We start from the raw sequence: 24,054 nt of genomic DNA on the forward strand, positions 1-24,054 counted from the left end.
CAACCACCTTAAAATGAGGGTACTTATTCAAGTAGTTAATGTGTACACATTGTAAACAAGACCGGCAGCACTGGTATTTATATGAGAACATGAAAATCGCAAAGAAAACAAAATCCTGAAATGAGTTAAGGTCTGTGGTTAAGTGCCCCTACGCCAGTTAGATTTGAACTTGGATGAACAAGTATTAAGCATGTTGCTAAAATAAAACCGTTATCGTATTGGGTACATTTTCAACAATGGTGCCGATATGTTATCGAGAAGACATGCAATATGTGTTATCCTCTAGGGCAGACAAAATCCCATGGTTCATGTCAAATGCATGTTTGGTTGCTTGTGTGCATAACTGTGGGCAGATCCTTTCATTTAGAGCAGCCAAGGGAGAGGTATTGTTAAGAGTGCCTTGGTTAAAGAGTATAAAATACACTTCAACTGCACACAATGTGTAGATTAAAATGTCATTCGAGTTTGAAGAATATTTGGATACCCTCCGATCCATACCAAACCAAGCACTATATCAAAACTTCCGACTGGGAAGTTCAGGTTTAACATATTTTACTGCATTATGCAAGAAGGATGCTTCAGTCAAATGTCAATATTGCCTATTAGTTGGTGAGACAAATCCATTTTTTGATATTTGTCAATTATATAGCAGGCTTCGAACTCGGTTGTTGATGCTCTAAAAACACAAAATGTCTTGCACTAGCCGCCTCTTCATATGTTATTGGGGCATGGAAAATAGGAGAAGGCTATATGTCACTTTTAAGTTGAAAATTATTTTCCGATTTCACTTTTTATTAAACAGTATACATTTTATGATTTGCTGTTTCAACTATTCACCTAACATTAGCTAGCCAGCCAGGTTGAATGAAGTTGCATTGCCATGTTTTATTATTTTAGTTAGTCAATTTTAATGTATTACTTAAATACTTGCTCAAATATAGGTTTTATATGTACTGCTTTTATGGCTATTAGTTGCAATAGATCTTATATGATGGAGGTGATAAGGAGTAACAAGCAGACCGCACAGACCCAACCTTCCTCCGGTCTAACTGAATGACAAGTTTCCCTGTCACACACGAGTACAGCAGACATCTTGGAACAGAACCACCTCTCCTTCAGTGCAACAAAGATGAAAAGCTTGTTACTCTCATAATATTTGAATAGGATAGGCCAGTGCTGCGCTGCAAGTGAATGACCTGGTCTGAGAAAGGTGACAGCGTGTGGCAAGTGACGTGTGTATATTCTACAAGCAATACCAGCTCGTAAAGCTCACAAACTAGCCAATCAGATTGTTGGACCACAAGGGAGGACATAGTAACAGGAGTGCTTAGTAAACGGTAAACCAGTTTATTTTCCTCGGGAGGATGAAATGCTGAGCCAGTCCTGCTGGGATTAAACTGAAGCTGCTCAAATATCTAAAGAATGTGCTAAAATGGAAGAGCTATCATGGCTACTTTGTTTGAAAGAAAACGTCCTTCACCTGCCTGTATATTAATATTGAGGGAACAGGTGGCTTTACTTTTGACTTAAGCAATAATCTGCGAATTATCATTCTAATTTATTTTATTTGTTGGGCATTTATAATGCACCTATAATGGTCCTCCAATGAGAATTTGCTACATTCTGTAGGGGAATTAACACTGCATGACCATGCTCAGTTTCTCCTCTCATACTACAGATTTTCAGTGCAAGTATACCTCAGATTTTACCAAACATGAAAGCGGGCGGAGCTCAACTACCAGTTTAGACATGTACTCGATATTCTTGGTTTGCCACTTTAGGTTCAATTTGGAGGCAAAGAGGGGAACAAACCGCACACATGCTGTAGGTCAGGAGGCCCCAACACTGCCAATAGCCCAAACCCAATGGAGGGGGATTAAAACAGGTATTACTGAGAAACCAAAAGGACCCATCTAAAACCATAGAATTAGCACAAGCACACAAAGGTAGTTTGCTCTTCCCAGAAAGCTGATCTACTCGTCCTATTTCATATAGTGACGACTGGGGCTGGTGCGATGAAGGGCTAGAACTGGCGCCCAAGTAGAGAAGCTGGATCATCAGGAAGAGTGAACGCAGCGGGTCACAAGAAGTGTAATGAGTCCCTCTTTTTGGCATCCATGGCAAGCAGGCCTGTAATCTGAGGAGATATCCAATATCATTCTGGAGTTCAATACCCCAGGCCAACATCCCGAATGACACCAGACGTTATAGAATCTGCAAAGATCGATGGCTCTGCTCCCTCACAGGAACGCATATTCCCAAAATGTCAGCGCGATGCTCGTTATATTAGCTGAGAAAGAGAAACTAGAACCGGCATTTGCACTGAAAAGAGAATACTGACCGGGGGTCTAACTGCAACAGTTTTCAGAAGGATAGCATCGTGAAGGCTGTAAACAAATTGGCATAGAGCCACCCATCCCCACCACTCAAATATAGATATGACATCTAGCATTTTGAAACTTGCGGTCAAAAGCAATTTGGTCACAAAGTGAAATCATGATGTGTTACAAGTTAAATGGCATGTGCGGTTTTACTAAAGGTGGCAAATTCTGCTTCAGACAAAGCAGAGATCTCAAGTGCAACTACTGTATAATGGCTCCAGTGACCACAGCTGCACATTCAATGCAACTTAATGGAGAAATCTTACACCCAGAAATCAGGTTGCTGTGGAAAAACCACCATTAGATGGACAATGGTTTGAATGTGAGTGGTCACAGCTGCCCTGGAGATCCACCATGCCATGAACAGAGAAGATGCCGATTTCATTGCAGAAATGTACACCATCAAGAAACATGGTTAAAAGGCTTTGTAGCATGCAATAATACACCATAGATTTCATTAATAAATTCATGATCATAAATCTGCCGGATTTAATATTCCCAGATACTATTTAAGAAGCGTAGTAGATTTTGTTTTTCAGCAGTTCTTGAAACCCTTGCAGTGCAGGACAGTGGGCCTCATTACGAGGTTGGAGGTAAACAGCTGGTGCGACCGGCAGGTTGCCTCCGACCTAGTAACACCGTTTCTGGGACTTAGCTTCCTGGTGCCACCGGGACATTACATGTCCCAGCGGTCCGGGTAGTCAGGCGCCGGAAAATGCAAGTCCGCCATTCCCATGGAGTCCAGTAGGACTCCATGGGAATGGGGACGCTGAAGCACCGGCACCGTTGGTGACAGTGCCTCCATGGCAAATCTGCCTGCTGGGGCCGCTGTGCCCGGCAGAGTCAGACCTGTTGGGTGCAGCGGCCCTGGCAGGCAGACTCGTAATGTGGCATTCCGGAAGTCAGATTACCGACACCCTTGTTTCCACACCGCCACGCTTGTAATGAGTCCCAGTGTGTTCAAAGCATGTGAAATGTGCACTAGAACATGGACTATGCAGTTTCATCATTATTGATTTCCATGCTCGCAAAACTCACCTTTCTTCGGAGCTCCGGGGAGATTGCTTGTTGCGACTGCTGTTGCCAATGAAGTTCCGAATTTCCGTAAAATAGGAATCTTCTTTATCATCGAGGATTGGTCCAGGGCCTTCGATTTCGGAATGAGGCGATGAAGTGGCAGTACCTAGGAGATGGACGTGGAGTAATAAGTGTGCAAGTAATCAAAACTGAAAATACTGCTACGTGGGCAAAGTATGGGATGTTTGCGGAGCAAAACAAATTGTCTTCCGAGTTTAAAATGTACTTAAAACATGGACTTTTAAACTAACTGTTTTAGAGACATCTGTAAGAACATGAAATATCGAAGACCATTCATTCAGTTTAGCGGCATGGAAGCAGCATCACATTAAAAGGGTATAGAATGCGGGGCGGGTCAACTCATTGACTATGAGGATTCACCTAATAGTCAGGCTTGGTCCTTTGGTTGCCCTCAACTATTTTACTACAGTTGGTGGGAAAGCATAAGCGAAGGACACCTACCTTTGCCAGTCTGCGAGGTCACATTCAACTACTATGCCCGGTGGCTTTTGTAGCTATGCAAAAGGAACTTCCACATCAGAGATTACCATAATCCTACGGGCAGTTTTCTAACATAAATTGCATTTCTACAGGCCTCCAAGCCATCAGCTTGACATTGGGGTAATTGACAAATTAACCGACATTTAAATTGCAGGTAGGCAAATGGAGGTCCACTGCGATAGTATAGCATGAAGAACCTCTATAATGGACCACAAAAGGGCAGCAAAAGAGGATACATGCCAACGTTATCCATTCCATTTAGGACACACGTCCAGTCCTCATCCTAACTTTGTATTCTGGGACTTGTAGTGCTGTATTCCCCCATTATAATCCCAAGACTACAAGCCCCAAAATACAAAGTCAAATTCAATAGTCTCCCAAATGGAATGGATGATGCGGACATGTACGACCGATGAGACCCTGATCAAAAGCCAAATGAGGCTAGGACAATCATTTCTTACCCGATATATTGCCGTTCTCATGCTTTTTTAGATGCCGGTCCAGGTTAGTCTGTTGACCAAAGCACCTGTCGCATAAATGACACTTAAAGGGTTTCTCCTTATTGTGAATGTTACGGACGTGCCTCTGCAGGTTGGATGATATGCTGAAGGACCGGTCACAGTACTTGCATCTGGAAGAGAACAGTGTTTATTAGTGATGGACCTGAAAATAAAACCCGTTTTGCTCAGAAAATAAAGAGTTATTTTACAAGGTGCTTTTAAAGCGGTTCATATATATTCTTTAAGATTAAATTCACTTATTTTAATTACTTTTGCTGGACACCAAGTAGAGCAGATCATAAATAATAGATGTTTTATCAAAATAATTTATTTTCCATCTAGTGCTTGCTACTACAGTTTCCTAGCACTCTAATAGGCAGCATGAATACCCAGTTTTACAGTACTTGGTTTGTCATCACTAAGGGGATTGAAACACTTCTATAGGATATGCTATGTTACAAGTGTACTACTGTTCCATCTTATGGCTGGAAGTAGTCTCAAAGCAAAATCTAAAATTATATACAAATATATTTATGTTGATATCATAAGGTCACATAGGCAAACGTAGATGGGCATGCAAACAGGGCAGCTCGGAGGAAATGGCAGACTAATTACTTAATCTTTTATAACTCGCTTAATACCAGAGACCAGCCTCTAAGAGCGCGAGACCGGGATTCGAACCTGTGCTGCTCTGTGCTGTCTTGCTTCCAAAACAAACGTATTGCACCCGAGATATCTTCCTGGCCTAATCACCATTGATTTTCAAGGGTGTGAAAGGGGATCCCATTGACCATAATCGTAAGCAGCCTTAGTTACCACCATATTCTGAATCCTGATAATTTAACATCAAACGTCATTGCTTGAGTCGGGAAGCAATCATTTACTGTGAATTGTTTAGCACAGCACGCTATAGCCAGCAGCCGGTATTCAGAATTAATGTCACATGACTTTACAGCTGTAATAATGTTCATTGCGATTTATGCCCAGGCAGACAATAGCTCTATCCCCCTCTAACTGCCTTAGATTAGTTGACCTAATTAATTGAAATTCTTTTAAAGTCCTGTAGAAAATGTTGAGATGCGGAAATCCAGAGTAGAGCAACATTCTTATTCATGTGCTGCCAATAAAACAGAATTAAACGCTTTCCAGGAAAACAAACCATGAAACAAATTCCTTTTAATACTCAAATAAGGTAGGAGAGGAGGCTTTTTCCAGTCAAAATTACCCTCTGCGATTAAATCTCTTACATGCTTGATTACTAATCCCAGAGGATCAGCCGTTATCTTCCAAAACCCAGCAAACAACAGCAGAAACATCTTGAAGAATGAGCCAAAACGAGCAGTTTCGTCTATCGCATGGGCAGCAGCGGCATCCATTTTCATACTCCGTGATTTTGAATCCCTAAAGCTTTATTGCATTGCTCTTCAAGCCAGAAAAAAGGCATGCCACCACTAATCCCGATACTTGTGTTGGACACAAGCCATCAAATTCCCTTTTCTCTAGAAGACGTGGTCTTCACATCTTTTCCTTCTGCATGAAGGGTGTTGGAGACCCAGTCCGATCAATCACCATTTGTGAAAAAGAGTGTCACAACTTTATCGCTAAGACGTCTTGCGGTTTACCGCGCCAAGCCCCGACATGGGTAGAGCAAGGAGATAGCCAGACTGAAGTTGAAAAACGAAGTGCAAGGCTTGATTGCAAATCTATGCCAAAAAAGTATCGACCTAGGCGATCTGTTGTCAGGGTTTTGTACAGTGCCCAACACCGACACTTGTCCGGATATTGACATACTGTGCATCCTCTCAGGGTAAGCTATCCTGTCTTCTATGGGGAATGGAAAAATGGGAAAGGGGTGAGTGTATAGGAGAAGCGGAGGGCAGACAGAAATGGGCAGCGGGCCCAACATGCAAAGCTGATGTACAGGTAGAACCTTTGCCTACATCTGCCCGTGCATGTCTAGCTGGCCCTCGGAGCATTTTATTTCATTTGCAGAAACGTTTGCATAATGGGGGGCGGAGTAGCTCTCCAAACCAGCCGATTTCAAATGCGCCACACATTGGGTGCAAAGGTTTTGTTGGATTCTGCTTTGGGCATAATCCATAAGGTAGTTGTAGATTGGTAATATTTTCGTCAGAAATCAATTCATTTTGGTCAACATTCATTTGTTTTCAAACCTCCTGAGGGAAGTTTTAAAAATGGGGGGCCATGTTGCATAGTGTGCAAAATGGAATTGGGCTCAGCTTGTTTTGATCCGTCTAATAGAAATCCTGGCAAAACTACGGAATTGTGCTGTGAAGAACATGTATGAAAAGCACGCTCATAAAGTACGTGTTATTTTGGCGGTTTTGAAACCTTGACTGGGCTGCATTTTGTGGGTCAACACACAATGGCCTAAAATGCACTCTTTCTACTCTTGGGTGAGAAATGTATCCCCACAATGGGGGAGCGATCCTGGACAAGATCCTGAACGCCTCGCGACAGGTAACGACTTTAAGAGGGAGGCGGCTCAGCACCGCAAGCCTCCTGACAAAGGAAATGCAGAACCGGCGACTGACAAAGGAGAAGGCGTAAGCAAGTGAAAAGGTATACCCTGGTCAATATCCAGTTGCCCACTTACCGACTGGCTTCCGCTGCACGGCTGGCACATTGTGTGTGTATGTTCAATAGATCTATTGAAGTACATCTCACAACCTTAATCGGGGTTTCTTAAATGTAACTTCCATTTGTGCCAAGTAACTACTGGTGACAATTGGAACTCAAATTCATCTTAAATATTTGTCTCAAGTTATGGAGTATTTGTACTATAGGTCCAGCCACCACTTTCTAGTTGTCAACAAGAGTTTCGCCTTTAAAAGCAATGCCCAGAGATAGCTGGCAATAAAAACCGATCCGCATAGAATGGAAGTGTGCATAGGTTGGAGCTGGGTTCAGGATGAAGCTTCCTGGAGCACTATTTGTCTGCAGGATATTCTGCTTGGACCAGTCTCCTGCCAGTTCAACCTCTGTTTCCCAGGCAGAACAGAAGACTGCAGCGTTTCAAGGGCAGGAGATGGCATTTCTATTTGGCAGAGCATTGGCATCGCTCTGATTGGGTAGAAGTTTGATTGGCCGTATCAACTGCACTTTTGGTGGATTATCTGCTCCATATGTATTCTGATTGAAGTGTACACAATCACCTATACTGGTATTGCTCATAGCGGTTTTTTCTACATTGTCATATTTGAATTCATTTAACGAAAGGTAGTGGCATAACTTGTAACACTAAAATAATACATTATAAAATGATAAAAGAAATTAAACAGGGTCATTTCATACTTCTCACAACAGAGCCATAATCACTACACAGTCAACCGAGATTACCAATATACTATATTCTAACCTTTTGCATTTTTCATTAGTAAAGTGACATCAGCGAATTCAGTATGTTTTATTGTACAAAGAAGTTCATCACCAAAAGTAACGGAAAATTAGAGCAATCTCACAACTCGTGCCGCCTAGAATGTAATTTCATAAATAAAAATGTATGCACTCGTTATATTACAATACATGTTAAAGGTTTGGCATATTTTCAGGTCTGTGTACATTTCTTAAACATGCTCATAAAACGAGAATCTCACCTGTAGGGTTGCTCCCCAGTGTGGGTCCTCAAATGCCGCGTGAGATTTGCAGATCTAGGAAAAATCTTTCCGCAATATCTGTCAACAGAAACGTGTTCACACGGTTAAAGAGCCATATATCTCATTAGCATGCGAAAACACATGCAACATGTATAGGTCATTTATAACACGCTTAATACCCAGAGGTTTCTAAGCGCGGACCCGGGGCTCGAACCTGTGTTGCTCCGCGTCGTCTTGCTTCCAAGGCGAGCACGTTGCCCCTGAGCTATCCTCCAGAGCTCCATCTAATTCTTTGACTTTGGGTGGTATAGTTACAGGTCAAAGGAGTACCCCAATGCTACTTTTAACATCATTTCGATCTATATTTGAGCACTACGGCAGTAGATGTGTGTTCCCATTTGGATTGGTTACATATGCAAAAACTAGGCAAATACATCACTTGGATAATTCCGCCTAGAAGCACAAATAAAATCACAGGTGTGATGGAAAACACATCAAATGCCAGACGACCAAGAAGTGACGTCACAGGCCCTTTTACCCCTACATGAAGTGACGATACAAGATCACTGCCCGATGGCATCACAAAATGTAACCTGAGATTTAGCAAACCTAAGATTGACAGAGTATTTAATGGCCATTTTACGTAACTATATAGTATCTTGGGTACCGCCTTGATATTCCATCAGAGCAGTCATGCTATACCAGCATCACGCTGAGCAGAACCATAATAGCCTTCACATGGCAGTACAACCTCACATGTCTCGTCACAGCTACGTTATGCTAATGAAAGTCATCCTTTGCTAAAGTCATGCTAATGTGCCCAGGTTAAGTTATAATATGCCACGGTCAGCCTTCTACACCCATGTCCTGGGTGTTGCCATATTAGGCCAGCATTAACCCTATATGGTACTAGGAGTATCATGTCCAAAGTAAAGTCATGCATATAGAGGTGGTGCCATCAAGTCTAAAGGGCTCGAGTTCAGCCATTTTATACCAGGTAAAAGCATCCCGTCAGGCATCGCAATCAGACTGTATTTAAAAATACAACACAACTTTCCCCATGTACTGTCAATCATCATATGACCTGCACACCCTCAAAATGTATTCGCCTCCATAACATCCTGTCTAAAAAGCCTCTTTCCTAAAAAGAGGTCACATATGGTGTATAGGCTCACATGTCCATGTGCTGCCATCACAGTTCAAAGAGCATAATTTCCCAAAGACTACCATCTTGTGCTTAAAAACATCAACTGCCATCAGTTCATGTTGAATATCAAATGCAAACCATGCCAGCCCTGCACCTCTGACATTAATGGGCATCCTAATATTTGATGTGCAGAGGATTTGGGAAAGAATGCTGCCAGAGATGAGCACCATGGCACACGGGCAACCTCTGCCAGGGAGAGAGAGCGAGAGAGAATGAGCCCCTCTTCCTGGCATGGACCTTTAACTTCTCTGCAAGGGGAACAGTAGGAGTTAAAACCTCCAACATGCATCACAGGCAAGGGTGGAGCCAGAGCAGTGTGGCTGATCTTCACTGACTCTCCCCTTCCTTCCTGCACCATCTTAACATACTGGTGACAGAGCAAGGTTGGGAAAGGGACCCTCCCAACCCCTTCCCCACTTTGTTCATCCCTAGAGTCTTCAGTAAGACAGTCAGCTGCTGAGGGTCTTCAGAAAAGAAAAAAGGAGTTAACCGTAAGGCACTGGGTTCATAATAGCAATGCCAGAGATCGCAAGAGTGTTCCTAGCGGTAGAGGAAGCTGATCACTATGTTTTTATAAGATGTGTGGCCATTGTACATCAATTACACTTGTATACTTCACTTGTTGCCCCACGTCGATCTAGATACAGATCCAAACCCTCCACCAAGACTGCTTTCATTCACATTACCAATTCTCGTACCACTCCCCACCGCTCATTCTCTGAGAACTTTCTTCTGCATTTGACAGTATGGGTCATCCCTCGCTCCAAGCCTTTTCCCCTCCTGGGCCTCGCAGACACTGAATTGGACTGGGCATATTAGAACTCATACCACATCTCATGGCACTCCTGCACCTCTCTCCTCCCTGACAACCCCGCCGAGTAGGCGTTCAAGTCTTGGGCCCATCTCCTCCTCTGTTAGCAACCCAAACCCTATCACCCCACTCCTGCATTCTTCTCTCGGGATCACTCCATGGACTGTGTGCGCAAATAGTAACCTCCTGCTGTTAATATTAAAGAAGTCATGACCTCCATTCTCTGCCCCTGGTTGATGTTCCTACTGTTGCCCCTTCACCACCCAATATACATCAATCGGTGCTGTTATTTAAAGACGGCTTGCACTTGGACTGCCTCGGCTTTCGGTTACTGCCTACTTTGCAAGTAATTTCTGTTCGTAATCACTCCCCTGTATTCACAAATATGAATATTGCAAGATAGCGGTGCGTTGCTTTTATTTTTAATACCGGTTTTAATTAAGTGGAACATGCAGTAATTGTTGACATAATTAATTGTCCGATCCTTTGGTCACCGACCCAAATCCATCCATGGATTAATACACCAGAACGAGAGAGGGCAAAATCAATATATGCTAGCAGTGCCTAAAGCTGATGATAAAGGACCACCATGCAAATATCTTGAACAAGAAGTCCTACAACCTTTCCAAAAATCAAATAGCAAACACTACATTTAAGAGATACCATGGCTAGAGAGCAGTGTGCACGCAGCCAGTTTTGGGGCAATTGGCAATTCCCCACTTGCCGATAACCGGTGCTTATGAAGAACAATCACATCCTCTCAACATTCAATTTAATGACACCTACCTCAAAAATGCTAGATTTGATCGAATGGAAGGCTAGCAAGGTGTACGCAAAGTCGTAAGCAGAGCCGTAAGCAAGCAGAGCATGAGAAGCCATGCTGATGGCTTCACAACCTGAGCTTAGAGTCATATTTGCTCTGATGCTCAAGACATGCAGTTTTATTCTAGAAGTGATGTATCGACATAGATCCTAGTTCCCTTAATGGACAAGCCGTCGTCCAAAGATGAACCCCGGAAAATTGCAGGACACAACCCTTCCATTTGCCTTTCATGATAAAGCGCCAAACATTCGATCACGGCTCTCATTCAAAGTAACTCCCCTGCCAACCTAGGATTAATACCGTGATTGGAAGCGCCCCTTCCAAAAAGGTTCAACCACTGGAACACCAGCTACCTTTGCAGATGAACATAGCGAAAAAGAAAACTAGCCAGCGGTATTTGCAAGTAGATGCGACATATCCCCATGTGAAGGTTCGCTGGAAGACCCCAGGGGCCACATGTTTACTGGGATAAAGGTGGTAATTGGCCTCGCTCCATGATCAACATTCCATTTCCAAACGCACAATTAAAGTCCTCCCCCCCCACATTACTCCACGGAGTACCTAACTGAGGATCTAAGCCTGTTGCAGTGGCATGTGTTCGCACTACAAGTGTTTGATTGCACCATTAACACATTACTGTCTAAATAAACCTTAGCACAAGACTGGTAAAAGGGACAAAGATACACAAAGTCAAAAAAAGGGGTCCAATAGAAAAGAAATGATCTTGCCCGGCGTTAGACAGTGCTGGTTTAATGGAAGTCCGTTTTCACTGTTGATGACTTTTACATCATCAACATGCAGCCACAATAGGTTTTTAGTGCAAAACATCTGTAATCAAAACAGGAGTTGACTAGACTGAGGCCTTTAAATGGTCGTTCATATGGAGCGGCCCATTGCAACATCCTCGGTTTGGGGTTTCTCTGTGGTTCAATGGGAGTGTGAATATAAAACTGAAGGCAAGCCCTTACTTGGCTGCCTATACACCATTCCAGTTCTTGAGATATTAGTAGATAAAAGACTATGCTTATTGTAGAATAGCTTCCTTACTGTTCTTCCGATGGGCTTTCCAATAAAGTACATGAGAAGCGAAATCCTTTCCATGGTTCCAATTTAGAGGTGGGGCTAAGCTATCCATTTGGAGACCTCAAATGCACCACAAGTCCCATTTTGCATACTTCTCTCGTCAGTCTCAACTTCTGACCAGAAAGAGCGCATATTTAGCAGGTATTAAATGGGTAGCCGACAGCTTTCTGATAGCAATTAGATGAGAATTGGGGCGGGGATGGGGGGGGGGGGGGGAGGAGGAGTACCAACCGCAGTTAATGATATTCTTCCTGCCCATGATTAAAGCCAATTCAATTACAAAGTGTGTTTCGATTAAAAAGCAGAAACCATCTTGGAAGCACAGCAAGTATAGTCAGGAATAGTTTATGAAGACTAGCAAAACCAAGCAACAGAGGCCGAACCAAGCTGTGTGGCTCCCCTAAAGTATGTGAAGCCCCCCAAATGGATGCCGTCCACATTATACCCAAGGCAGGGTGCCTCCTGAAAAGCATCGAAGGCTGGATTCACTGCAAATCATCACACATGGATGCCTTCTGCAGGGAGGGGTCCTAGATCCAATAGCATTTCGAGATGCAGGATATTTTACGTCATACATTCCCATCCATCGTCTCATGATCGCAAGAACCGTCAATGCGCTTCCCATGCCGGGCCAAGGGTGGCATTTGTGGGCCTTACAAAGAATATATTGCTACTGGTCTCATTCCTGGGGTAGAATTGTGTAAGCCTTTTTGAAATTAAAACAAGACAAACCCAGGGCACCCGATTGATTCCTGTAGTGGATTGTAGAAGGTTTGAGAGTGGTGGGAGGGAAGGGGGTCACTGTTTAGAAAAAGGAAGTGTAAATAAAACACTACATATAGGCATACTTTGTAATGCCATTAAATGAAAATATAGACAATGATGCACGCCTATGATAATGAGGCGAACGAGGCAGCTGCCCCGACTGTCGGTGACTGCCCCCTGGCCAAGTTAAGGGCCCGAGCGCAGCGATGGTCGCTGAATGCAGGCAGCAGCGCCGTGACGAGCAGGGTCGGCCCGCCTCTTCATTTAATATCACTGTTAGCACCTATGTAGTTCTCTACACGGGTGCCAACTGTGTCTTATTTTTAAATTAAAAAAAAGAAACACGCCTTGTCTGCATGGCCCGGTGTTACACAGTACTGGTTTAATGGAAGTCTGTTTTCACCGTTGATAACTGACATCATCAACATGCAGACAAGATAAACACAATTAAACACCATTAGCACCCGTGTAGGAAACTACATGGGCGCTAAGGTGAAGGGGCAGCAGGGGAAAGGAGATGGAAGGGGGCACTTCCCAGGCTGCTTGAACACGGGTTTGTACTATACAGTAAAGCCTGGGTTTCGAGCACCCGATTGGTTCACCCCGCCCCACCCTCATAAAGGTACTAATGGATTCTCTCTGTCAAAGGGAGGAAAACATTATTGTAAACTGCTTTTCTAGGATACAAGCCCAAATTACATCAAAATAACATTTTCAAATATCTACTTGGATAAATGATGACACCTGCTGTTACACTTTGCACTGGTGTAGATTTCCTCGGTTGCCTGCAGGTTTGGCAGGTTCCAGTGGCCACATACTCAAGAGTGATGAGCTAAACTCTCCAGCTTGTTCACTAAGGGCTGAGCAGGAAAACTGTTCCTTCCTTGCTTGGGGCTGAGTACCCCTCTTGGGGCAGAGCAGGAAAACTGTTCCTTCCTTGCTTGGGGCAGAGTACCCCTCTTGGAGCAGACGCAGGAAAACGGTTCCTTCCTCGCTTGGGGCAGAGTACCCCTCTTGGAGCAGACGCAGGAAAACGGTTCCTTCCTCGCTTGGGGCAGAGTACCCCCCTCTTGGAGCAGACGCAGGAAAACGGTTCCTTCCTTGCTTGGGGCAGAGTACACCCCTCTTGGAGCAGACGCAGGAAAACGGTTCCGTCCTCGCTTGGGGCAGAGTACCCCTCGGAGTAGACGCAGGATTCCTTTCCAAAAGACAAGGTGGTTTTAGAAACGAGTCTACTGGGCCCGCCATAGGAGATACATTGGTTAAAATCATGGGGTTCTCAGATATGTTGCTTGCACAATTGTGACTCTAACCAGAGCTACTATGTTGAGTTAGATTTTATGATGCAAATCCGGGCGCCATATATTCATGGACCATGGGGTTAGATTTCCCTGAACCCTCAGGTAAAATTGTGTACGGTCATCTTGCTTCACTCCAGATCCATTATTCCATTGTAAGGGATGAGGTAGGGGGCAAGGGAAATAAGGACAAGAGACATACATTAAGGTCCACAGTAAGGGAGCAGGAGGTGGGCAATAAGGTGATGTGTGGTGCTCGGGAGGCTCGCAAGCCAAATCCTCCTCCTTAAAAAAGTGACTTCTCCAACACTGCAATTGCTATGCCTCATATCATCATTTAGGTGTTCGCCCCACAAACCATGCAAACACATGGCAGGCATATTAACAACAATAAAAAAATCAGAATCACACAAAATATATGATCATCACCCAAATCTTAAAGGAACTCATTAATGGCAGTCAAGTAGCGCCACGTGCGATAAGCATTGCAGGCCTAGCACAAATCATCTGGTCTGCAAAGACGTTGAGGCCTTACCTAGGTACACAATAAATCTGCCCCTCCTCCTCCTCCTCCTCAAAAACAATATAAATTGGCAATCTCGAGGATTTCAGATTGGACCATTTTGCCACAAATCGGAGTGGTTCGGGAGAGTACTCGCAAGGATGATCAAGAACCAGGAGGGAATCATCCAGATGTGCAGCAAGGCGTTAGCCAGAGTAGCGGTCTAGCAGCTTGGACCATCATTCCCGTGTGTGAAGGAACAAAGGAACAGATGGAAGGCATTCAAGAGGGATTAATATCTTGGAACAGTTACAGGGAAGCGGTAGTACAGGTTGTGTCATCGGACCATCGTCCTGAACCACAGGAACATTGTTGGAGTAGCGGACAAAACGATATCAACACTATTCACCGGCCAAAGTAAAAATCTCACACATTACAATTGGAGTTATGAGCTTAAAGAAGTGTACACAATCAACCGAATTAAAAAAAGGTTCTAAGCCAAAGGCAACGTTGAAAAAGACTTGCTAAAATTTATGTCAGAAATAACACCTACCAAAAACAAACTAAGGAGCCTGGACAACTTATCTGTCCTAGCGTGTGAAAATCCCACTTTGAATCCAACACATATGTACACACACAGTTTGAACTATCCAAAACACATACATGTCACAGTGTCCTAGGTCGAGGACAACAAGAATGCACAAGTGAAGGATGCAATATAACATTCGAACACCTTGGGAGTGAAATAATCGAGAATTGGGAAGCAGGAACGGACAGTCTTAGGTCATGCCTTAGTAAATAAAGCCAGCTGCAAGCTTAGCCAATACAACAAGGTACAATGGCTATCCTATGTAAGCATTGCAGATATCAAAGTGACGAGCAATCACAGACTAAGGGTGAACTTAGGGTACAGCGTTATTAAGACTAAGGGTACATAGTTTGTAACTTCCTACAAAGCAGACTACATCGCAGGTCCCACCAGAAAATAATGGCCCTATCCCAAGCCAAAACAATGTGCTAAATGCCCCTTTTGATGATAAACCATGTCTCTGCACAGGCTACTGGAAAACTCAGAAACGTGGGTGAGCGCACAATTATTTGTCTTTGCCACTATCCAATAAGCTGGCATCACTTTCTTTTTAAAACAGATTATGCGCCAGTAATCCTTTCTCTAACCTGTTCTCGCCATCACCAAAGTCTCGGGAGGATAGCTCAGGGGCAACGTGCTTGCCTTGGAAGCAAGACGACACAAAGCAACACAGGTTCGATCCCCAGGTCCGCGCTTAGAAACCTCTGGGTATTAAGCGCATTATAAATAACCCATCATATCATCACTGAATGACCTAGGTCTACTTTCCTCACCACATCAGTTCTTAAAGGGCCGCATTACTGACTGAACAAGGCATACCTCTCAACATTATACGTTGGATGAAAGAAGACTTATGTTTTTGGCGGGCGAGAGCCCATTGATTTTTATGGGCGGATAAGGGGCTTGGCGGCTGATTGTGCGTGTGACGACCGCATTGGAAACAGTTCAAAGCATGGGAGTTGCGAGCGGCGGTCGGTTGACCGCACGGTCTTTACCTGCAGGTGTAGCGTTCTTTTCCCTTTCTCAGAAGGCTCTCTGGCAGTGCATTGGGGGGTGCTCTGAAGTTGTACATGGATGGAACCGACTGCATGAACTCACTGGTTTCTGGTTTGAGAGCATTGAAGCTCTCAAGCTTTTCCGCCATGTTTTCAATTGCCGACATCTGGAGGAAAAAAAAAACATTACGGTATTGCGGTTATATAGTAATTTGAGAAACATAAATAAATGTCTTATCTTGAAGCAAAACACTCACTGTACTTGGAAAGAAAGAAAAAAAAATCACCGATATCAGAAAAGGGAAATAGTAAATTATGATTTCTACATAACGGCCATTGTTCGAGTCCGGTAGTTGGCAGGTCAGCACTGCTAAAGACTTGGGCCAGAGTTAGCATGTCAGCCATGTTAAACACATCAAGATTTCCATAACCCGCACGCTGTTGCGGGCTGCAGCCATCACTGGGTGCCGTCTGCTCTACTGACTTGACACTACTCCCAGGCTTGGAGGAAATGACAGGGGGCACTATGGAGAAGGTGCATACGCCACTCACACACACATTGCTTTGTGCGAGAGGATCTGCCGTTACAGTAGGATTTCTCCAGAGGCTGCGGAATGGTCTAACGAGAAGGTTGCTTCTTGATGTTTCTGGTTTCATACAACTAAGGCTCACTCTTTGATCAGTTTTAATGCGAGAATAGAAACTATGGAAGTTGGCTTTATCAGCTATAGTGTTTTCTTGCTCTTGTAAAACAGGAGCGTGTTGACACTGTAAATCATACATTATTGGGCAGAACAGCTATAAAATGGCACCAATAACCCTGCGAGAGTCCCATTCATGGCCAGGATTCAATCATCAGGAGAAGCTTTGCTAAAGAAGCTTCCAACTAAGCATTTGCATCTGTAAATGTTTCCCAAAACTCAGAACTGAAATTTAGCTCAGAAAAAATAAAATAAAAAAAGGACAATCTTTTAACTACTTAAAGCCGGGTGGGTCATCCAATGCACGCAGAGGTGGACAATCGGTGAAAAACAGTGCTCGATGCAAGTCTTAGAGCACACACTTCTCGCTCCCTTCTTCAAAGGACTGTTAATGTTGGGGGTTACCTCTGTTCCTCATGTCACCGGAGACTGCCCTCCAATTTCATGCTCTGGCTCTTGATGCCAGTTACAAATTGCAATGTGCAGGGCACGCTTGCCAATTTGCCAAGTGTCCTTCATCAAGATGGGAGCAAAAGCATCGGAGAGGGCAGTCATCAAGAGGCATTTACTTGTCAGGCAACAAATGTGAAGGGGCCGGGAAGCAGTAGGGGCTCCTCAAGCTCGCAGCCGGGATTCATGATCACTCAGAGGCTAAAACATTCTCCGCAGATGCGAGGCGACAGCACATGCATCAATATGAAGGATGCTGCCATGCACCGAGCAGAGGGCAGGGCGGCGTAATGATGGCGCTGCCGGGAGAACCGGTCATTCTGCCCCAGCTGAGCAACGCCATTATTCGCCTATCCAGCACAGGCAGTCGCCATTTCTTCAACACTTTTGTATTATTTTTTAATTGGGGAAAAAAAATAAAATGTGGGAAAAAAAAAAACAAACAAAAAACTAGCATGCCTGCTGCATTCTACCCATTTAATTGACCAACGCTAGAAATTATTTGTATATATTAGTTGTAATGCGTGGAATAATTTGCAGAAAAGAAGAATGACTCGTGGCATAGGGATGGATTAGCAGAGACGGCAAGGTGACGGGGGTTATGCAGGCTCATAAATATGGAAACGGAGAGATTCAGGTTCGCGAAAAGAATAGGGCTGATTTATGAAGATGTAATAGTCAAGTCCATTTAATTACAGAGAAATATAGAATCACTGTAAACCAAACTTTTGTGGGGCTTCTTATCTAAAGCATATTTTTGGCATCCAAACAGGGCCAGTCCAATAAACAGCAGTCTGGCCTTCTAAGCTGGTCAGTTCTTCACCATGCGCCCCCAAATGGTACAAAGCATTTTGGAAGCTAGAATTTGGGGCAGTTTCAGAAGGAGAGAAACAGTCTGAGGTTTGTCACGAACAATAGCGCTTAGGAATAAAAAAAGTGCAGGCTCTGGAAACAGCCCGATTCATGTCAAATGATGCAGACAGTAAAATTAGGGGTGCTTGAAGGTAGTTTGTGACAATGCACATTTTCGAAATACGGATGCAGCAAACGGCGGACTTCAGACCCATCAAAAGATCATTTTTCCAATGAGAAAAAAAAATCCCAAAAATGATTAAAGCCGCAACAGAATATATTGCTATGGTTAAGTTTTGAAACGGCGCAAACATTGTGTAGATCTTTCAATGACCGTTGCACATTCTGTTGAAAACAATCCTTATAGTGGAGTACTTTCTATGAGGGTGGGGTGCCATTTGCACAGTATTTGGATAGTTCTAGTGCGCTAACCCGAAGGACCAGACAGACACCCTGTATCTGGGCTCAGTTGTTAAAATATGGGAGCAGACCAAACAAAACCATCAACAGAAGAGAAAGTATCGAATCAGTGTTTCGTAGCTCTACGAGAAGCCGATTCCACAATATGGGGCCAATTACTGCAAAAAGTCTATCGCCCCGAGAGCGGAAGCACATACGAGGGATTATCAAGCGGTTACTAGACTTCGTGCTGGAAGTAGGATGGAGGCTGGCCCAACTTGCTGGAAGTAGGATGGAGGCTGGAGGCTGGCCCAACTTGCTGGAAGTAGGATGGAGGCTGGAGGCTGGCCCAACCTGCTGGAAGTAGGATGGAGGCTGGCCCAACTTGCTGGAAGTAGGATGGAGGCTGGCCCAACTTGCTGGAAGTAGGATGGAGGCTGGCCCAACCTGCTGGAAATAGGATGGAGGCTGGCCCAACTTGCTGGAAATAGGATGGAGGCTGGCCCAACTTGCTGGAAGTAGGATGGAGGCTGGCCCAACTTGCTGGAAGTAGGATGGAGGCTGGCCCAACTTGCTGGAAGTAGGATGGAGGCTGGCCCAACTTGCTGGAAGTAGGATGGAGGCTGGCCCAACATGCTGGAAGTAGGATGGAGGCTGGCCCAACTTGCTGGAAGTAGGATGGAGGCTAGGATGGAGGCTGGCCCAACTTGCTGGAAATAGGATGGAGGCTGGCCCAACTTGCTGGAAGTAGGATGGAGGCTGGCCCAACATGCTGGAAGTAGGATGGAGGCTGGCCCAACGTGCTGGAAGTAGGATGGAGGCTGGCCCAACCTGCTGGAAGTAGGATGGAGGCTGGCCCAACTTGCTGGAAGTAGGATGAGGCTGGCCCTACTTGCTGGAAGTAGGATGGAGGCTGGCCCAACATGCACTTAAAGATGCAGTAGAACATTTTAATCTGTATCCTCTGCTGGACCGGGAGTCAGTGACGTTCTCACCGAAAAGGTGCAACGGGTGTGGCTTTCGAAAGTTGAGAGATGAGGCACAATGCCCCATTTTAAAATCTTTTGGCGCTTTCATATTTGATAGTTGAGGAGGCCAGCATGTAAAGCATTACCGTAGTCCGATTAGGGTCCTGGCAACCAGTTCCCGCAATTCTTAAGGAATAAAAGGCAGAGCTCTAGTAGGCAGCTCTGGAGACTACATTGATCTGTGATAAGTCCCACTGGCTTTAGATGCATATGAATTATGGAGCACAAAGAGCAGACGAGGAATGGGTATACATTGTGAATTATCCTACAGCAATTTCGGATCCAGCATGAAGACCTCCGTTTTGCTCAGGTTAAACCGTAGACAATTCTTGGTCAGACACTCATGGACCTTCGTTAGACCTTCCACCAAGGCAGGAAATGAGTCGGAGGGGCCAGAGACCTCGACAAAGATCGGAGTATCATCTGCATACGAGTGATACCTTCCTGCAAACCTTCTATAGTAGAGATTAAATAAAAGAGGTGAGAGAGGGGAACCTTGGAAAACACCACAACCTAACTGAATGGGTTCCAACGTGTAGGAACTAATATTGACTGTTTGTTCATGGTCTAAAATGAAACTGGTCAACCAGTTAAGGGGTCTCATCGGTCATCTCTGATAAACTATGGAGCCGAGACAGGGGAATTATGATTCACAGGGTCGAAAGCCGCACTGAGGTCCAACATAATCTATGGCAGCATGGTACTCGAGCTTGTTGGCAAGTACAATGAAATTCTGGGATGTTTATTTGCAGTAAATGGCAAATGAAAGTTTCACTGAGTGTGGCTGGGTTCCGACTGTTGGGTTACGGTAAAATGCACCATTTTATAGAAAGTGCTGGTAAACTTTTCGTCACCCGTCAATGTGCGTCGAATGCATTTCTCTTAGATCGAGTGGGTAAACAGTCACTTGACCTGCAGTTCTTGGGGGATTTTAAAGAATTTGGAAGATTATATATATTTAATGGAATGCAAACTTGCATGGAGCATTCACTCCAGTGAATAGTTTTGAACAGGAACTGCAGCACACAGAACAGGTACAGGCCTGGTAACTGGTTGTGACCATGAGCCAAAAATCTGCCTGGATTCCTTAATTTTTACACCAGTGCAAGTGCAATTGTGCAACAGTTGAACCCAGGCCAATACATACTGCAGTAATGCAGTTTAGCACTGGGACAAGATTTGGCTTGAAAGCGATGCGAGGAAAGCCTGCACTACACTCGTGCAAATAATATTGAAGATTGGCTCACAAGGTGACCGATTGAGGGAGTGTGCTGTCATGGTAGAAATAGAGAATGCACGTTCGTTTTGACAGACATTTGATCATCACCTCAGGACTTTTAAGTTCGACGCCAGGGTTGGATGTCCAGCACTCAGTTCCCAAGGTCAGCAACATAGATGTTAGACTGTAGAAGAGCACGAGAACCCTGTGGTAACAGCCAGGCACAGGCAAGCAGAGAAGCGAGCCATAAAATGAAGGTTTCATGTATATTCGGTAATACTTTCACAGGGCCGCATTTTTGTACCCTGTACAGATTTATAGAATGCCTGCTCCGAATCAGCCCGAGACATGAATGACTTGGGCTCCTAATTACGGTTTCTTTCCTCCTTTATAAATCTAGGTGTTCCACTACCACCCGTCACCCGTCTTGCAATCCACCATCAGCTCCCCTGCTTCCGGTCTGTAGAAAGCAGCGTGCAGACAATTCTACAGAATCAAAAAGCAAGGCAGTTGCAAGGACTCACTGGTGACAGCTAAATCATGGATTTCGCTCAGGCCTTCGAGGTCCATCCACGATTCCAGAAATGGGTCAAAACTTGGCTGGTTGAAAAATAAAATTCAGATGCCTCCATGCGTTTTCACTATTCTTATGTTGTGCCAAGAAGCCAATTGTTGGAAGTGGTGAACTTTAGGAACTAAGACAGACTGAGATGAAGAACGTTCTAGGAATACGCTGCATTTTCCTTTGCATAAAGCAAACCGTGCTGCAAAATAGGGAACAAGCAGTGGTCGAAGGGAGCGGTAACTGTCGGGAACAGTGTTCCGCTACTTATGTTTTACTGTTAACAGCTCCACTTCTTTTTGTAATCATTTTCATCATTTCAGAACTTTTCTTTGTGAACAAAGCACTCTTCTCCATTTTACCACTGGATTTTAGTTACAGCTAAACTGAAATCCGTTTCAACTCAATTGGCTGTCAACCAGCATGGCTGCCACCCTTGAAAAATGTGTTGCTCCCTTCCTTCCTACTCTGTCCCCGGCAGGAGTCACAGTTCCACTACCTTTATGGTACACTTCTAATCACTGGGAAACCTATTTTAAAGAAAACAAGGCATTGTGTAGTGAAGGTCATTATTTTCCTGCACTTCAAGTTTAAGCAGCGTTCCACACCCTTTGGCTAGCCAGATGTTTCAGACTACCACTCCAAAGAGCGGTAGCAAGCATAGTCAGTGGTGAAGGATTCTAAAAGATGCACAGGCTTAAGGTTTCAGGTCCTGGATTTTGACAGTCTTTGACAGTTCCTGTATATTGAAGTTTGCCCTTCAATAGGATTCCAATAACGACAAATCAGGGCAAAACATGTGCAAAAAGTATTCAGTCTTCTGAATTGTGCATGACAGTTTCCTGCCGATCTGTGAAGGGAGCAACAATAAAGGGCAGACCCAAACTTTGCAATTTCCTATTCAAACTCCCAAGTGGATTATTTGCTCAAAGGATACAGCAAAAAATGCCAAGATGGTTTGCGCCAAATAGGTTGGCCCAACTTAAAATGCTTTTGGAGAAACTACTAACAGAATGTTTTAATTCTGGAAAATAATATGTCAGCTAGTCATTAAATTGCTAAAGGGGTCCCCCATTTACTAACCATACAAAACATTTATGTAAATCTATGATCCCCTCTTTACACTTAAAGCAACAGTCCACAGAGACCGCTGAGAAGGCGCGGCCTTTTGGGCTGCCTGCCATATTGTATTTTCAGAGCAGACACTTTCCCCCTCATTTGGAAAGCCGGAAACCACTGGCATTTATAGATTTGCATGTGAAGTCTTGAAGACATTTTACTCCCAACTTGCCTTAATCTTATATCACTGGATGACAGCATTTTACAAGGGCAGTAATTTGTGATTTACGTCTGTACCAGTTGTCGATGGTATCTACAGCCAGATGTCTGAGCAAGGAAACCGCTTCACCCCCTTTTGGGTCCCAAGGAGCCCATTGACCTTCCACTGACGCAAGCCTCAATTCCAAAGCTCCAAGACAACGACACAGACATTACCATAATCGGGGACAAATAAGTATTTATACACTTCTCGAATAGCTTGATGTATTATTCCAAGCAGATATGGCATGTTACAAAAATGTAATTTTTAGAAGGAAATCTGATCAGCTGATAAGAAAATGTCAGCGCCGGCTCTCGAATGGCCCGTGTTGTCCACAAATCGGATTGCTTCATTTAGCTTCCATGAAAAATATATAAATAAATAAATAAAATGATTAACGGTAAAAAGTCACTCATTTTGCTTTGAACCTTTTTCCAGCTTAATACTGAAGGGTTGGGATATTAAGGCTGAACACAGCCATTTCCTTAATGTACCCTTCAGGAATTCTATTTTTCTTAGTTAAAACAAATATAATGTTTAATTGTTCATAGCCCTCTTGAATCCCACACCCACCATCCTGCCTCCCATTTCTATTTCTATGAAATGTACCAACCGTAAATAAAAGCACCAGCAAAGGGTGAGGCAAAAGGGATCAGAATCGTGGGCATGTAAATCTCCCGAGATGGACCAATAAAGTGGGTGGAGGTGGGTACTTTTGGGGGGAGGGTGAGTGATATCGCTTTTTAGTCCATCTTTAAAATCTGAACAATATTAAACATGAATTTAGATAACATGAAGAAGGCATGTGTAGGGGGTTTAACATATATCCCATAATAGTTTTCGTAATGAGATATATTTTTCAGGCCCTTGATGGGAGTTTTTTTTCATTTTTCTTTTTTTTAATGTGCAACACAATGTCAGCTTCTCCCCCAACCCACCCTACCCTCCTTTCTTACAGAGCCATGTGCAGCGAGACCAACATTGGCAGGTGGGGCACTATAAGGCCCCTTTACATTACATTAAGTTAAGCTAACCAGCAGGACAGTGAACTTGAAAGAGCTAAGTGCGCACGAGTCTCTTGCCTACCAATGGAGGGGGGCACACGAAAGATACATTGCAAGTCACTCCTCACCCAATCTTTTGGAAACATATCAACTCCTTTCTGTAATGTTGAGCACCCGCACGGTGCAACACTTCTTGATTAAAATGTTTGTAGAATCTTGAAAGCAGGTGGGCGCTTCCATGTTCGGGCTCTCCATATAATCTCGCCTATATCTATATTGAAGAACTATTTATATGCATGCTTGCAAATATTGAAGGCATGCTGTCCCATTATGTTTCAGAGTTTACGGTCTATGGATAGCACAATCAGGAAT

At 44.0% G+C, this 24,054-nt stretch overlaps 1 protein-coding gene across 11 annotated transcripts in view; it reads right to left on the reverse strand.

Annotated features, from left to right (window-relative positions):
* MECOM (MDS1 and EVI1 complex locus) overlaps nt 1-24,054 on the reverse strand; it is a 117,085-nt gene that overhangs the window by 14,928 nt on the left and 78,103 nt on the right. For all 11 annotated transcript variants that reach the window (XM_069618520.1, XM_069618518.1, XM_069618519.1 and 8 more), the window contains 4 exons: nt 16,150-16,316; nt 8,077-8,154; nt 4,421-4,590; nt 3,420-3,564 (listed from right to left, as the gene is read on the reverse strand). In XM_069618520.1, coding sequence (XP_069474621.1) covers nt 3,420-3,564; nt 4,421-4,590; nt 8,077-8,154; nt 16,150-16,316 — 560 coding nt within the window. The remainder of the gene's footprint in view (nt 1-3,419; nt 3,565-4,420; nt 4,591-8,076; nt 8,155-16,149; nt 16,317-24,054) is intronic.

This window comes from Ambystoma mexicanum, chromosome 10 (assembly GCF_040938575.1).
Source record: "Ambystoma mexicanum isolate Mex_15411 chromosome 10, UKY_AmexF1_1, whole genome shotgun sequence".
NCBI lineage: Eukaryota > Metazoa > Chordata > Amphibia > Caudata > Ambystomatidae > Ambystoma > Ambystoma mexicanum.